At 42.0% G+C, this 16,920-nt stretch overlaps 1 protein-coding gene across 1 annotated transcript in view; it reads right to left on the bottom strand.

Annotated features, from left to right (window-relative positions):
* Nucleotides 1-12,149: 12,149 nt before the first annotated feature.
* The window catches only part of LOC144604254 (adenylate cyclase type 1-like), a 212,267-nt gene continuing 207,496 nt past the window's right edge, over nucleotides 12,150-16,920 (bottom strand). The window contains exon 20 of the mRNA XM_078418491.1: nucleotides 12,150-14,011. Within this exon, the coding sequence (XP_078274617.1) occupies nucleotides 13,688-14,011 (324 nt within the window). The 3' untranslated portion in view covers nucleotides 12,150-13,687. The remainder of the gene's footprint in view (nucleotides 14,012-16,920) is intronic.

The following is a 16,920-nucleotide window of genomic DNA, read 5'->3' as shown; positions in this document are numbered from 1 at the left end:
TCGTCTTTTGTTTTGATACTATCCCTAATTTCCCTTGTTAGCCACGGATGCACTACCTTCCCTGATTTATTCTTTTGCCAAACTGGGATGAACAATTGTTGTAGTTCATCCATGCGGTCTTTAAATGCCTTCCATTGCATATCCACTGTCAACCCTTTAAGAATCAATTGCCAGTCTATCTTGGCCAATTCACGTCTCATACCCTCAGTTACCTTTCTTTAAGTTCAGAACCGTTGTTTCTTAATTAACTATGTCACTCTCCATCCTAATGAAGAACTCAACCATTCCTTCTCTCCAGAGATGCTGCTTGTCCCATTGAGTTACTCCCACATTTTGCGTCTATCTTTGGTTTAAACCAGCATCTGCATTTTCTTCCTACACATTTAGTAGCTCAGGACCACTCTCTATTTGTTAGTCAGATGGTTCTGTTGCCTGATAACGGCTGTGTCCATTCATTCTTTTTCCAATCTATGTATTCCTGTAGCAGCTCTGAAAGAACCCCCTTCACCTTCATCCACCAAAGAAGGGTATCGACCCAAAAAGTCACCCATTCCTTCTCTCCCGAGATGCTGTCAGTCCCGTTGAGTTACTCCAGCATTTTGTGTCTACCTTCGATTTAAACCAGCATCCTCAGCTTTTTCCTCCACCTATCACTTGCCGGATTTTGTCTCGCCCCCACCTCTCTTTTCCATCTTTCTCCCCTCTACGACAATCAGTCTGAAGAAGGGCCCCAAGCCAAAACACCACCTGTCCATTCCCTTCACAGATGTTACCTGACCCTATGATGAGCATTTGTCGATGATGGGCCTGTACTCGCTGAAGTTTAAAAGAATGAGGGGGGACTTTATTGAAACGTACAAAATAGTAAAAGGTTTGGATAGAGTGGATGTGGAGAGGATGTTTCCACTAGTGGGAGAGTCTACGACTAGAGATCACAGCATCAGAATTAATGAACGTTCTTTTAGGAAGGAGATGAGGAGAAATTTATTTGGTCAGAGGGTGGTGAATCTGTGGAATTATTTGCCACAGAAGGCTGTGGAGGCCAAGTTAGTGGATATTTTTAAGGCAGAGATAGATAGATTCTTGATTAGTACAGGTGTCAGAGGTTATGGGGAGAAGGCAGGAGAATGGGGTTAGGATGGAGAGATAGATCAGCCATGATTGAATGGTGGAGTAGACTTGATGGGCTGAATGGCCTAATTCTATTCCTATTCTTTATGACCTTATGCCCAACACTTTACATGAAATACTTTGGTGTTCAGCCTAGAGATTACTCTTTTCTTCCAGTGAAAAATGAATGAAAATCCAATGTGATTGAGCATATTTACAAATCAGCTGCCCCACACCATCTAGTTTCAGGATGTACATCCCTATCAGAATGTGATTTTTAGGTCAGGTTTGAAATGATCCCACCCTGAATTATTACCCAGGGAATTGGGTGTATTGCTGAGTCATGTCCCTGCTAATGGTTACACTTAGAGCAACTTTTGTTTTGGTAACCTGATTTATGACATCTATTGAAAAGAGTTATCATATTTCCTGCCTCTTTTGTGGACTCTCCAACACAAACCTTTCTTAATCCTCTGAAATAAAAATAGAAAACTTTGGACAATCTTGGCAGGTCCGGCAGCATTTCTACAAAGAAACAATGTTTTAGGTTTTAGGTTTCAGGTCTGAAATCTTTAATTACCACTGACTATGTGACCCTTTCACTTTCTGTGGGCTTGATGCTTAGACACACTCCCATCACTGATGCAGGTTGTGAAATGCATCTCAACCTCCATCTAACTTTGCCTGAGGCCTTAATTGACCAATTAATGTGACCACTGGCCCTCTCTCCTTTGTGTTCCACCCCCTCCCAGACCAGGCCCAGATGCAGACATGGAAACTGATCAATGAGTATACATTGGAGCATGCCCCAGATCAGGCCCAAATGCAAGCCAAGATACTGATCAGAAGGTTAACATCAGAGGTAAATGCAGAGAAGGTTCCAGAGGACATGGGTTTAAGGTGAAGGGGAAAAGATTTAATAGGAATCTGAGGGGTCACTTTCTCACACAAAGTGTGGTGGGTGTATGGAACAAGCTGCCAGAGGAGGTAGTTGAGGCTGGGACTATCCCAGCACTTAAGAAGCAGTTAGACAGGCTCATGGATAGTCATCAGATAGTCCCTGCTTTCTCTCTTTATTCCCTCCCCTTCCCAGTTCTCCCACTAGTCTTCCTGTCTCCAACTACATTCTATCTTTGTCCCGCCCCCTCCCCTGACATCAGTCTGAAGAAGGGTCTCGACCCGAAACATCACCCATTCCTTCTCTCCCGAGATGCTGCCTGACCCGTTGAGTTACTCCAGCATTTTGTGTCTACCAGGCACATGGGTAGGACAGGTTTGGAGGGATATGGACCAAATGCTGGCAGGCGGGACTAGTGTAGCTAGGACATGTTGGCCCCTGGGGGCAAGTTAGACCACACTTGGTCTAACAGTGTTTCCACACTGTTTTACTCTGTGACTCTAAGGTTGGTAACAAAGGTTGGAAGTTGGAACCAAACAAGGTTTGGATATAAACTTCAGAATGAATGGAATTATTCAGCAAAACTTGAGCACCAAGTCACTTAAACCTCAGTGGGTGCGGTGTAGAACACAAATGACTTCTGCGGCCAAGTTGCAAGACATCAACTTGCTCTCTGAAGCCTATGAGATGATGGGCTTTACATTCAACCGCTGTAGGATCAACATCTCTACCAACCTTTCTCTGCTACGCCACACTGCCCTTCAATAATAAGGGTTTACAAAGGCTCGAGAAAATATAGACCACATCCCTTAACTCAGGACCAACCTCCTGTGCAGTTGGACACTGATGATAAAATTCCTCACCACTTTTAATGCACCAATACAGATGGCTGATTGAGAAAAAGTATATTTGAAGAGCAAGACCTTAGACTTGGCACAAAGTTCATGGCCTTCGAGGCAGTGAGTAATCCCTGCCATCCATTGCATGTTTAAGACCTGGACGACCTCCAGTAAACAACTTAAGGCACTGGAAAATTATTACTCGTGCTGCCTTTCCAAAGCATTCTAAGTTCACCAGAAACAAGTCACCCACCACCACAAGGCACTGCCTACAAAAATCAAAGGACTTTTCAGCTTGACGTTCTGCGCTACGACCAGAATCATAACTTTTCTGTTTCATGACAACTATTCAGTTTACTTCTTCGGCACCAAAGGACCTTTCTCTTTCCATCAGCATTACCACTCTAGCTATAGGTAGTGGTGCAGATCATGCTCAAATATGTTCTTGTAATACTTTGATTATCAACCAAAGTATCACGTGTCATGCACAATAAGAAAATGTGCGGTTGATGTGGTGAAATTATGCTCATGCTCACAGCAGTGGCCTTTCCTACGTGTGTGCTATAGCTTATAAAGTTCTGAGTTCCAGAGGCCACTAGATTACTGAACTGAATCATAAGCTAACAGTAAAGAAATGTTTGGGCTGCTGACCTTCATGTCCAACATTAATTTGGCTGGCTTGCTATGGAAAAGTTGATTGTTTGACTCAATGAACTTCAAGCCAACGATGAATTTTCCTTTTAATTCCTGAGCCAAAAGTAATTGTCGTGGATCACTGGACACCTCTACAGAGCCAGGCCATAAGTAATTGATTCTCCTTTGTTATGTGCCAGGATTGTGGTGCTTTAAGGTAGAAATAAACAAAGAATATCAAGCTGTTTCTGCTCGTTAGTACTTTTGCCAATGTTTCGAGTAAATGGACTACCAACATTAAATCCTCATTTCTATATGTTTTATTGTGGTTGTTCCCATAATATCCACCTGTTGATATGACCTCTGGCCTTTGGTCCAACTATCTGCTTATCTAAGTATCCCTCGCTTTGCCCTGCCTCTCCCCTTCCAGCTTTATTTCACCCCCCACCCCCCCCCCCCCACCCTGCCCCCCCAACCCGCCTACAATCATCTGAAGAAGGGTCCCGATCTGAATCGTCACCAATCCATGTTCTCTAGAGATGTTATCTGACTTAAGGAGTTACTCTCACACTTTGTGCTTCTTGTTGCCATTATCTATTGTGGGAGTGGAAATTTCAACACACCAAATTCAACACATTTTGTTGATATCAAATGTTGCATTGTGATCTTTGCTGCCAGCCAAAGTGGTAATCCTGACCAGAGTCTTCCAGGCCCGATGACTGATCTTATTTTTAGCTCTCTAATGTGAGCCGGTTGTTGAAGTGCTCAATTTCACTTCATTCCCTGGCTTATGAAACAAGATTCAAATAGGCAATTTTGTTCTTGACTTTCAGTGAATGACTTATATGTGGAGAGAGAAACAGAGTCAAACGTTCAGGTCATTAACTTTTCAAGACGTAAAATCTTTGGTTTGAATGCATTTGTTTGAGTGAGGACGTTTGGTCACCAAAAGAGACCAATAACATTGAGAGTCATAGTGATAGAGACACACAGTGTGGAAACAAGCCCTTCAGTCTAACTTGCCCACACCGAACAACATCTACACATCAACACTGCCTGCGTTTGACCCATATCCCTCTAATGCCGTCCTATCCATGTACCAATTAAATGTTTCTTAAATGTTACAATAGTAATTGCCTCAACTACCTCCTCTGGCAGCTCGTATCTTATATCCACCACCCTTTGTGAAAAAAGGTTACCCCTCCGGCTCCTATTAAATCTTTCACCCCTCACCTTAAACCTATGTTCTCTGGTTCTTGATTCCCCCAGTCTGGCCAAAAGACTCTGTGTCTGTCCGATCTATTCCTCTCATGAATATGAACATGTTCATTTGAACATGAACAATGATGGTCTGGATTGGGTCTAGAGGCCAGCATTTGATGAATCTCAAATCTATGGGCCGAGGAGAAAAGGAGATATATCGGGAGAAAAGAACAATCCGCATTCACATTTGATTATTACAGGTGTCAGCAGTTATGGGAAGAAGGCAGGAGAATGGGGTTGGGAGGGAGAGATAGATCAACCATGATTGAATGGCGGAATAGACTTGATGGGCCAAATGGCCTAATTCTGTCCTATCATGTATGGCCTGATGACATGTAAAATGCAGTAGATGCGGGAAATCTGGGGGAAAAAATACATAAAATGTTCGAAATAGCAGGTCAGATAATGTGTGTGGAGAGAAAAACAGAGTCAGCAATTCAGGTCAACAACCTGTCCTGACCTAAGATCATCAAACTGCAATGCTACTCAATTTCCCACTCCACAGAAAACATTAATTATTCTTGTTGACCATATAAAAGAGATCTCGGGAAAAATGTATTTTGATTTTTGATAGTCTCATTAAAATGAAAACTATTGTTGATAACCAAGGGAATGGGTATCAACAGATCGAGCTAACATCAAAAAGCAAAACCTTGCAAATGCCGGAAGTCTGAAATGATATATTTGGAAAAGTCAACAGGTCATGTGGCCTGTTCGTCACAGGTCACCTGACCTCATTCCAACATTCTTAAACTTATCTTCTATCTTCACAATATTATTCACCCTCTCCACACATTGTTCTATTTTCTAATTCCTGTTTTAACTCCTGTGATTTGCAATCTAACTGGGCTGCCTTTTTGTAATGTCTTCCACTTGACAGAGACAGACCCAAGCCCAACAACATGGTTGGAATTTTCTCCTTGCTGCAGCCTTCTTCCAACTCCTCAGCCATTGTGGTGCGCCACCTACTGGCCAACCCATTTCACCGTTCTTGGGCCATGTTTGGTCAGGCACTTCTCCTATCTGCCATGTTGTGACTCTGCCAGCAGCATAGCTGCAGATGGTTTAGCTCTCAGGATCTTAGGCACACGCAAGCTTCTCCACCATGACAAGGTGGTGCCCCTTGGAGAAGGGCATGTGTACTGAGATACAGGACAATCTGTTGTTTGCATGCTATCTAGTCAAATTGAAACATAGTACATTTAAGTACACCAACACAGTCACTTGCCCCTGTTGATGGCTGATGACAACTATTCTCATTGCCAGAGCGTACATGTTAGTTAGTTAGTTAGTTAGTTAGTTAGTTAGTTAGCTTAGTTTAATTTATTGACACGTGTACCGAGGTACAATGAAAAGCTTTTGTTGCGTGCTAACCAGTCAGTGGAAAGAGAATACATGATTACAATTGAGCCATTCACTGTGTACAGATACATGATAAGGGAATAATGTTTAGTGCAAGATAAAGCCAGTAGAGTCTAATCAAAGATAGTCCGAGGGTCTCCAATGAGGTAGATGGTAGCTCAGGACTACTCTCTGGTTGATGGTAGGATAGTTCTGTTGCCTGATAACAGATGGGAAGAAATAATCTCTGAATCTGGATCTGTGCGTTTTCACACTTCTATACCTTTTGCCTGATGGGCGAGGGGAAGAGGGAGTGGCTGGGGTGCATCTTGTCTTTGATTATGCTTGCGGTCTTGCCGAGGCAGCATGAGGTGTAAATTGAGTCAATGGAATGGAGGCTGGTTTGTGTGATGGTCTGGGCTGCATCCACAATTCTCTGCAATTTGTTGTGGTCTTGGATGGAGCTGTTCCCAAACCAAGCTGAGATGTATCCCGGGAAAATGCTTTTTCCAGCGCATCTGTAGAAGTTGGTGAGAGTTATTGGGGACATGATGGATTTCCGAGCCTTCTTAGGAAGTAGAGGCGCTGGTGTGTTTTACTTGGTCATTGCTTCAATTTGAGTGGTCCAGGATAGGTTTCTGGTGATATTTACTCACAGAGTAAGTGTTGTATTCTTAACTCAAGTCAATTGCTGAACTGGGCAAACCTGCAGATGTGTGACAAGGAAAGCTCAAACAAAATGTACATAATTTATTTAAGGACCCTTCACAGGCTGTCATACATACAGGAATCTTCTATGCATATTATTGTAGTCAAGAGACAAGTTTATTTTAATTCAAGGGATGTAAGTGTCAATGGCAATAGTATTTATTGCCCTTCCTCAATCGTCCTGAAATGAGAAGGGAGAAACAAAATCAGCCTGATATACATAGACAGGCTAGAGAGCAGATTTACTAGGTTGGGTTGAGGGCAATAGATGGGTGTTCACTCCAATCCAATCATTTCTTCGTTACTATTATTGAGCCAATTTAACTTTAAAATTCCAGTTGTATTCAATCACTGTAAATTAAGCTCCACAGATAGACACAAAATGCTGGAGTAACTCAGTGCGCCAGGCAGCATCTCTGGAGAGAAGGAATGGATGACGTTTCGGGTCGAGACCTTTCATCAGACTGATTAGACTTTAGATCAGTCTGAAGAAGGGTCTCGACCCAAAACCTCACCCATTCCTTCTTTCCAGAGATGCTGCCTGGCCCACTGAGTTACTCCAGCATTTTGTGTCTATCTTCGATTTAAACCAGCATCTTCAGTTCCTTCCCACACATTAAGCTCCACAGCTCCCATTGAGGGCTTCAAATTCATTTCTCCTGTGTTAGATTTTTGATTGCAAATCTTATAATATAACCGGCACACAAGGCACACAAAAACCTGAAGTTAAAAGTGAAAAGAAAAAGAAAAAGACAAGCGACATTTAGCTGGCTGCCTTGTGCACAGCGCCTTCACTGGAACAAATGAACAAACAAACACAGACTTATCCCCTGGGCAGAGGATTCTAAACTATTTCGCCCCCCCTCCCCTTCCCCCAGACCAGATCACCCTTTGTTCTCTTGGCCTGTGAAGGCCAAGTCAATGGATATTTCTAAGGCGGAGATTGATAGATTTGTGATTAGTACGGGTGTCAGGGGTTATGGGGACAAGGCAGGAGAATGAGTTTGAGAGAAAAGATAGATCAGCCACTGTAAATGTAGATCAGCCATGATTGGATGGCGGAGTAGACTTAATGGGCTGAATGGCTTAATTCTGCTTCTATAACTTATGAACTCCTTCGTCTTGCTGCATCAAAGGAGAGGTTGCTGGAACAACCTCCTTGTCTTAACACCAATTTTTATTCACTACCTTTTTTATATATATGACAGAAAATCATTGTGTTTTCCCGTTAGCACTACATTGACAAGGCAGTTAGTTTTCAAAGGTTTTACTCCCCTCCAAATGACTTATTGCTGTTGGTGTAGAAAGGGAGTTGCAATGTTTTTACAGTTTTTGAAAGACTGCAGCTGCTTCAAGGATCAGAGAGTCATCAGCTGGTGAAAGGAGAAACAGCCACCGCGTTGCTTGCTTGGCAAGAACCCATTACATTCTTCAACCTTTTGTGGATATGTGTTTAGTTTAGTTTAGTATGGAGATACTGCATGGAAACAGGCCCTTCAGTCCGCCAAGTATCATGCCAACCATGGATCATCCGTTCACAGCAGTTCTATGTTATCCCACGTACGCATTCAATCCTTACACACTAGGGGCAATGTTACAGAGGCCAATTAACTTACAAACCCACATGCCTTTTGTATATGGGAGGAAACCAGAGCACCCTGAAAAAACCCACACAGCCACAGGAAACTCCACGTAGACAGCAACCAAGGTCAGAATTGAACCCGAGTCTCTGGCACTGTGAAGGTGGCACGGTGGCACAGCAGTAGAGATGCTGCCTTACAGTGCTTAGAGCACCAGAGACCCGGGTTCAATCTTAACTACGGGTGCTGTCTGTATGGAGCTTGTACGTTCTCTCCGTGACCATGCAGGTTTTCTCCGAGATCTTCGGTTTCCTCCTACACTCCATAGACGTATAGGTTTGTAGGTTAATTGGCTTGGTATAAATGTAAAGTGTTCCTAGTGTGTGTAAAATAGTGTTAATGTGTGGGGATCATTCATCTATGTGGACTCGGTGGGCCGAAGAGCCTGTTTCCGCGCTGCATCCCTAAACTAAACTAAACTCTACCAACTGTGTCACTGTGCCACTGTGCCACCCTAGAATTGATATAATTAAGAAAGGGATTGAAGGGTAAGTCCTGACGGTCTGGTTCCTTGAGAAAACTATAACTTAAAAGACCTATTTTGGTCAATAGGCTATTTGTGATGGGCTTGAGTTAAATGTTCCATTCAGAAGCGCATTGTAAATCTCTGAAATTCTCTTCCCATAAGACTGAGGATGCACCTTCTATACGCAAGGCTGAAGTGAATTGATTTTTGGACCCTAAGGGAATCCGAGGAAGCAGTGACTCAGAGGGAAGGTGGACAATGTACAAGGTTAACCATGATCTCCTTGAAGAGAAGACCAGGTTTGCAGGGCATGATGTGCTATTCCTGCTACCATTTGATGAAACCTTCTGAGCTGAAGGTCACATGGCTGGAGGTGAGGGTAAACCATTGATAACAGCAGTATTGTGCAGCAGACCATGATGAACCTTGCAACCCCACTTGGTGAGTACTGCAGATTTTCTCTGTTGCTCAGTCACTTCAAATCTGTGTAATCCCTCCAGTTTCCTGATCCACCACTTTTGCTGTAGCATTGTGTACTTTTTTAAAGTTTTAAGTATTTGGAGACAGCATGAAAACTAGTCCTTTGGCCCAATGAGTCCATGCCAACCATTGAACAACTATTCACTAAGAACAAGGAACAACTTAAAACAACCATGAACAACTAGTTCTGCAACTCCCCTTTCTCATCCACTCCCTGCATATTAGAGGCAATTTTATGGAGGCCAATTAACCTACAAACCTGCACGATTTGGGAGGAAATAGGAGCACCCAGAGGAAATCCACATGGTCACAGGGAGAACATGCAACTCCACACAGACAGCACCCAAGGTCAGGATCGAACCTGGGTCTCTGGTATCGTGAGGCAGCATCTCTATCAGTTGTGCCACTGTGCCACTATGTATTCTATGCTCACGCGCATTAGAGTCATCAAGCATGATATTAGGGGACAGCCCATGTTACTGTGCAGCCACCCTTTGATTTGCATTGCTGGCCCGGTCAGCACGGTAAACTGCTGCAGAATAAAGCCTTGGATATTAAGGAAATATAATTCCCTTCCTGGATCACCCATATTGAAGCGATGGCCAAGGTGGCACACCAATCCCTCTACTTCCTTAGAAGGCTTAGGAAGTTTGGCATGTCCCCTACAACTCTCACCAACTTCTACAGATGCACCACAGAAAGCATTTTATCAGGATGTATCACAGCTTGGTTTTGGAACAGCTCCATCCAGGACCGCAAGAAATTGTGGACACAGCACAGGCCAGCACACAAACCAACCTCCCTTCTATTGACTCCATTTATACCTCACGCTGCCTCGGCAAGGCCAGCAGCATAATCAACGATGAGTCGCACCCTGGCCACTCCCTCTTCTCCCCTCGCCCATCAGGCAAAACGTATAGAAGTGTGCAAACACACACCACCAGATTCAGGGACAGTTTCTTCCCACCTGTTATCAGGCAATTGAATCATCCTACCACAACCAGAGAGCAGTGTTGAACTACTGTCTACCTCTTTGATGTCCCTCGGACTATCCTTGATCAGACTTTTCTGGTTTTACCTTGCTTTAAACGTTATTCCCTTATCATGTATCTATATATTGTAAATGGATCTATTGAAATCATGTATTGTCTTTCTGTGGACTGGTTAGCACGCAACAAAAGCTTTTCACTGTACCTCGGTACATGTGACAATAAACTGAACTGATAACTCCTACAGAGCAAAAACAAGTGAAAATCGATAAAAACTCAGCTGCTGCAAATCTAAAAAAAAAAGAAAATGCTGGAAATACTCAGGTCAGGTTGCAACTGTGGGTAAAAAGACTTAACATTTCAGGTAGAAGACCTTTTGTTGTATCTGGGAATGAGACTAAAATTAAACTGCAGATAGGGTGGGGGAGGGAGAGCTCTATGATGGGCTAAAGCCAGGTTGGTTTACATGGTCAGTGCGTAAACGGGAAGAGTTAGAGTGAGAACAAAGAGACAGCACCTGTAGTCAGGATTAAAGACGGGACTGGCGCTGTAAGGCAGCAACTCTACTGCTGTGCTACCCCTTTAGATGTTAGGCACGCATGCATTACAATCTTCTCCAATGTGACTGACAGCATGCATAATGGACAACAAAAACATGCACATGGGCTAAGAACACTCTTTTGATCTGAAAGCAGTTCCCATAAAGTTTGGGTGTTACTGAGACAAATGTCTCGCTCCACAATATTTAATTATAGAAGCGGTGTCACTTTTCAAACAACTGCGAGCGTGCTTTACATAGATTGATGTAAAGAGGTTTGAAGTTTTCTGTCAAAATTCCACAATTGTATGTTAAACAACCAAGGCAAAGGATTCCCCATCTACAGCGACAACACTTGTTAATAATGTGATAACAGTAGAGGATAAACTTGGACTGTTGTATGTGATAGCAGTAGTGGATAAACTTGGACTGTCATACGTGATCGCAGTAGTGGATAAACTTGGACTGTCATACGTGATCGCAGTAGAGGATAAACTTGGACTGTCAAACGTGAAAGCAGTAGTGGATAAACTTGGACTGTCGTATGTGATAACAGTAAAGGATAAACTTGGACTGTCATACGTGATCTCAGTAGAGGATAAACCTGGATTGTTTTCTTTAGAACACCAGAGGCTGAGGGGAAACCTGATTGAAATACATACAATTATGAGAAGCAAAGATAGGGTAGTCAGTCAAAATCTTTCTCCCAGGGTGGAAATTTCAAAGACAGGGCATAGATTTAAGAATACTGGGGGAAATTTAAAGGAGATATGTGGAGCAAGTCTTTCACACAGGATGGTGGATACCTGGCACACGCTGCCAGGGGTAGTAGTGGAGGCAGATACGATAGTGGCATTTAAGAGGCATGGATATGCTGGGAACAGAAAGATATGGACATGCAAGCAGATGAGATTAGTTTATCTGGCATTATGATCAGCACAGATATTGTATGCTGAAGGGCTGGTTCCAGTGTTGTAATTTATTATGTCCTAGGTACTACGATGGGCACAGTTTTTTTCCCCACACTGTGAATTCATCGTAGGAAATCATAACTTTGCAGGCGTACAGGTTTGTAGGTTAATTGGCCAAGTATAAATGTACAAATTGTCCCCAGTATGTGTAGGGTAGTGTTAGTGTGCAGGGATCGCTGATCGGCGTGAATTCGGTGGGCTGAAGGACCTGTTTCCGCACTGTATCTCGAAACGAAACTGGGAAAAAAACTGTTGATTTTCCAAATAATTCAAATTTTGAAGCAAAAGTGAATGAAATCTTCCAATAAATCCTTTTGCATTGCAAGCTTAATAGAAGACACCACGGTACATCTTACAAACGCTCACAGATGGGGAAGAAGTTTTTAAAACATTTTTTTTTACTTTTTCATTCGACCCAAAAGAAATTATAATAGTGCAAACACTCAGTATAAAAAGTTATAATTAGAAATTTACATTCACATTTAACATTTCAATGAATATTATCCACTTTTAACATAAAAGGTCGGACAAATATTGGATTCTTTAGGTAATCCTTACAGTTCCAAAAGAGACTGAAAGATATTTTACAATATTCAATATGCACATAAAAATAGACCCGTATTTAAATATGGAAAATCAGCAAGCTCGTTGCAGTTCTTAAAAAATGAAACTCGTAGCAATGGTTTTAGTTGTGTGATATAGCATAAAACTAATGGTTTGTAAAATATTTGACTTCAGTACAGAGGCCACAATGCTTGAAAAATGTTAATAGTTCCCAAACTGCTTCTCCCACCTGCAGATTGCTGTCTTCGTTATATGATGTCTACACTGATTATATTGTGAAAATATCAGTCGATAGTGCAGAATGAACTTAATAACATCCCTTTCTCTCTACGGAATACTCAATACATATTCTTAAAGCTCAAGTTTATTGCTACTGAGTAATAGTTACAGGGTCACAAAGCTAGAAAAAGACTCACTATTTAGTTAGTGCTGTAAACTCCTGTGACCTTCTGGCAAAGATTATCTATAATCATTGGGAGTTCTGTACCTTTGATATTTAATAGGTTTGAACATATGTTGTGGATATCAACAAAAGAAGAATCCCACGTTAACAGTCATGCTTACATAAATAAAACTTTGTTATAAAAGTTAATTAAATATTCACTTGACATGTGCTTTTCTTAAATATTATACACAATCCATACTGTATAATCAATAAATTATTTACAGAGATTACGTACCATAAAATCTTGCAGAGAACGGTTTGAAAAAGGCAGGCATTGAAAATGTTAAACAAAGGAAACAGAAAATAAATAAGGCAATATTAAATGGATACTTGATAATGTGTGGACACATTTATTGGCAGCCAAAGTAAAAAGTAGTTATTTTATAACTTAATGTCATCTGGTAAAATGTTTGTGCACATTTAGAAAACATGCAGAGAAATGCTATAACATACAAATTCTAGTTATAATTTATTAAGCCTTCTAAGATTCTTTATTTTACTTAAAAAGATAATTTTCTTTGTCCAAAATGTAGTTCTTTGCTGAATCTAACAAATAGTTAGCCCTTAATTTGCCATTCATTCCAAGCAACATTTCTCACAAGACCCAAAGTTTCAGTCTTTGGTTTTAATCACAATAATTCCTGTGGTTTGTGACCCATATAATCCTGGTGCCCATTCCAGGAGAACATTCCGCTCTTCTGTGCCTGACTTCCAAACATCGGAATCTTCTTGCGTGATCATTAATTGATCTTCTCCCTTTGGACAGCTCGCGATGCGGACTTCAGTTTTGTGCCAACATTTGCTATGCTTGTTCAACAACAGGTATGGGTGGAGTACAATGCACAGGTTGAGTTGTTTGCATTGCAGCTGCCTGAAGTGCCCCAAGTCCTGCCTTTACTGTGAAGCTGGCTACTGACGACACGGAAGGGCAGCTGGTCCCCAGTTTTGCCCTTCCACTTGAGAACGCTTTTCTCCCGATGTTTGCTGAGCTTGCTTGTGAATTAGTCTTCGCTTTTCCTTCAAGGAAGTATGTCAGCATTTCTCCTTTTCCTTTCACACTGACTTTGCCGCGACAGACAAACTCATAATTACACTTATTCAGTATTCGGTGGACATCTTCTGTTACCTGGAGATTGGTTATTAAACAGACTATTAGCACATCATCACCTTTACTCCGAGAACTCCAACACCTACAATCAGTTAATTTGCCACAAACATGGTACTCGCCAAGGGGTTGCAACAGGCATTTGCTGAGATTTGAACTAAACCCTGCCATATATATATGGGTTCAGATGCTTTGCCCAGATCTAAAATGGAGGCCTATCATTCAGTGAGGTTCATTACTGAGACAAAAGTGCAGAAATAAGAGAGACACAAAAGGCTTTGTGGCCTTAAGCCAATATTGCATTTGGAAGGGTTCTGGTGACTGGCCGACTGTTCTCAGGGGAAAAAAGAGAATGACCTTTCTTAGTCCATCAACTTTTGTTCCCTACGATGGAGGAGGTACATACAGGACTTTTAACACATACCGTAACTTCTGAATAGAACTCAACTTGGGTGCTTTTTCAGGGATTAGGAAGAGAAAGGTAATTCCTTTTCTTTGGAAAGCTATGGGGACTGAATGCTTAAATAAATTCAAAATTGAGAAAGATTGTTAATCTGTAAAGGAATTACCATTTATGGGGATAAATTGGGATAATGGAGTTAAGGAAAATTTGATCAGCCATGATCTTATTAAATGATAGAACAGGCTCCTGGAAACAAGTGGCCTACTCCTGCTTCTATCTCTTAATGCCTAATGCTGCCTCCTCACTATGATCATATTCCATTTTTGCTTGTATCTTCTGAGTCGTTAATTAAATTTGGTGTTTACACTACCTATATACCCACACATCTCAACCTCTCAATCGTCCACCCTGCAGCCACCAACCCAGCCAGAGGGAGCTCTTAAAATCCCTGGACAACACAAAAGGAGAATTCCGCAATTCCACCCTTGGATCTTCAACCCCATTCAACAATGAACTACCCCTTTCCGTGGTAAACTGAAAAAGGAATCTTTAAAAACAGGCCAGGGAAGTCTTAGTGCATCTGTAAGATTCTGCTGGATAGGCATTTTATGGGGGTATTGGAGGGGTGCTGGTATGTAGGCAGTGGAGCAATGTATTTTAAATAACTCCACAAATACACACTGCAGTGGGGAAAGCATTGCAGCCTAGCGCTCATTTCAGAAACAAATCCATTTTCAATTACATAAATAGAAATAGAAGTCGATCATTTGGCTTAATTGACCTGCTTCATTATTCTTGCATTCACTGTATCTACATTGATTCCCTAAATATCTTAAATAAACTCGCCAGGTTTGAAATAAGTTAATGCAGAGAGTTAATGATGACTTGAATTTAGGTAACTGAAGAAAAAAACAGAACAAATCTGGGCTGGCAACAAATTAATTTATCCCAACCCCACCTCTCTTTTCCAGTTTTCTTCCCCTATTGCTATCAGCATGAAGAAGTGTCCCATCCTGAAACTTTACCCGTCTATTCCCTCCACAGATGCTGCCTGACTGATGGGTTACTCCAGCACTGTGCTTTGATCAAGATTCCAGCATCTGCAGTTCCTTGCATAACAAATTAGTCTGCATGTATAACTTTATATTCTTATATCATAAGATCATAAGAGATAGGAGTAGAATTAGGCCTTTCTGCCCATTAAGCCTGCTCCGCCATTGAATCATGGCTGATCTATCTCTCCCTCCTAACCCCATTCTCCCCCTGCCTTCTCCCCAAAACTACTGAGATCTGTACTAATCAAGAATCTATCTATCTCTGCCTTAAATATATCCACTGACTTTGTGTCCACAGCCTTCTTTGGCAAAGAATTCCACAGATTCACCACCCACCGAGTAAAGAAATTCCTCCTCATCTCCTTCCTAAAAGAACGTCATTTAATTCTGAGGCTAAGACCTCTAGTCCTAGACTGCCCACTAGTGGAAACATCCTCTCAACATCCACTCTATCCAAGCCTTTCACTATTCTGTATGTTTCAATGAGGTCCCCCCTCATTGATCTAAACTCCAGCGAATATAGGCCCAGTGCTGTCAAACGCTCATCATATGTTAACCTACTCATTCCTGGGATCATTCTTGTAAAACTCCTCTGGACTTTCTTCAGAGCCAGCACATCCTTCCTCAGATATGGGTGCCCAAAATTACTCCCAATATTCCAAATGCAGCCTGACCAGCACCTTATGGAGCCTCAGCATTACATCCCTGTTTTTGAATATAAGCCCTCTCGAAATAAATGTTAGAATTACTTTTGCTTTCTTTACTACTGATGTGACTTGCAGATTAACTTTTTGGGAATCCTGCACCAGCACTCCTAAGTCTCTTTGCGCCTCCAATTTCTGGATTCTCTCCCCATTTAGAAAATAATCTATGCCTTTATTCCTACTACCAAAATGCATGACTCCACACTTTGCTACACTATATTCCATCTGCCACTTCTCTGCCCACTCTCCCCTCCTATCCAAGTCCTTCTGCAGAGTCCCTGCTTTATCTACACTACCTGCCCCTCCACCTATTTTCACATCAACCACCAACTTGGCCACAAAGCCTTCAATCCCCTCATCCAAATCATTAATATAAAACGTGAAGAGCAGCGGCCCCAGCACCGAGCCCTGCAGAACTCCCCTAGTCACTGGCAGCCAACCACAAAAAGCCCCCTTTATTGCCACTCCTTGCCTTCTGCCATCTAGCCAACCTGCGATCCATGCTAGTATCCACCATTTGATACCATGGGCTCTCATCTTCCTTAGCAGCCTCCCGTGTGGCACTTTATCAAAGGCTTTCTGAAAATGTAGGTCTATAACATCTATTGACTCGTCTTTGTCTGTCCTGCTATTTACTTCTTCAAAGAATTCCAGCAATATATACGATTGCGTATATACGATTGCGTAGCTATTTAACAAATTGAGAGATGAAAATAAGCGAACATAACAATAACATCCTGCAGTGAGGGGGTGGTCCTACAAAGGAGA

This window comes from Rhinoraja longicauda, chromosome 2, assembly GCF_053455715.1.
Source record: "Rhinoraja longicauda isolate Sanriku21f chromosome 2, sRhiLon1.1, whole genome shotgun sequence".
In the NCBI taxonomy this organism is placed as follows: domain Eukaryota; kingdom Metazoa; phylum Chordata; class Chondrichthyes; order Rajiformes; family Arhynchobatidae; genus Rhinoraja; species Rhinoraja longicauda.
Note: the sequence above shows the minus strand (reverse complement) of the source record. Positions and strands in the feature narration are given on the sequence as shown.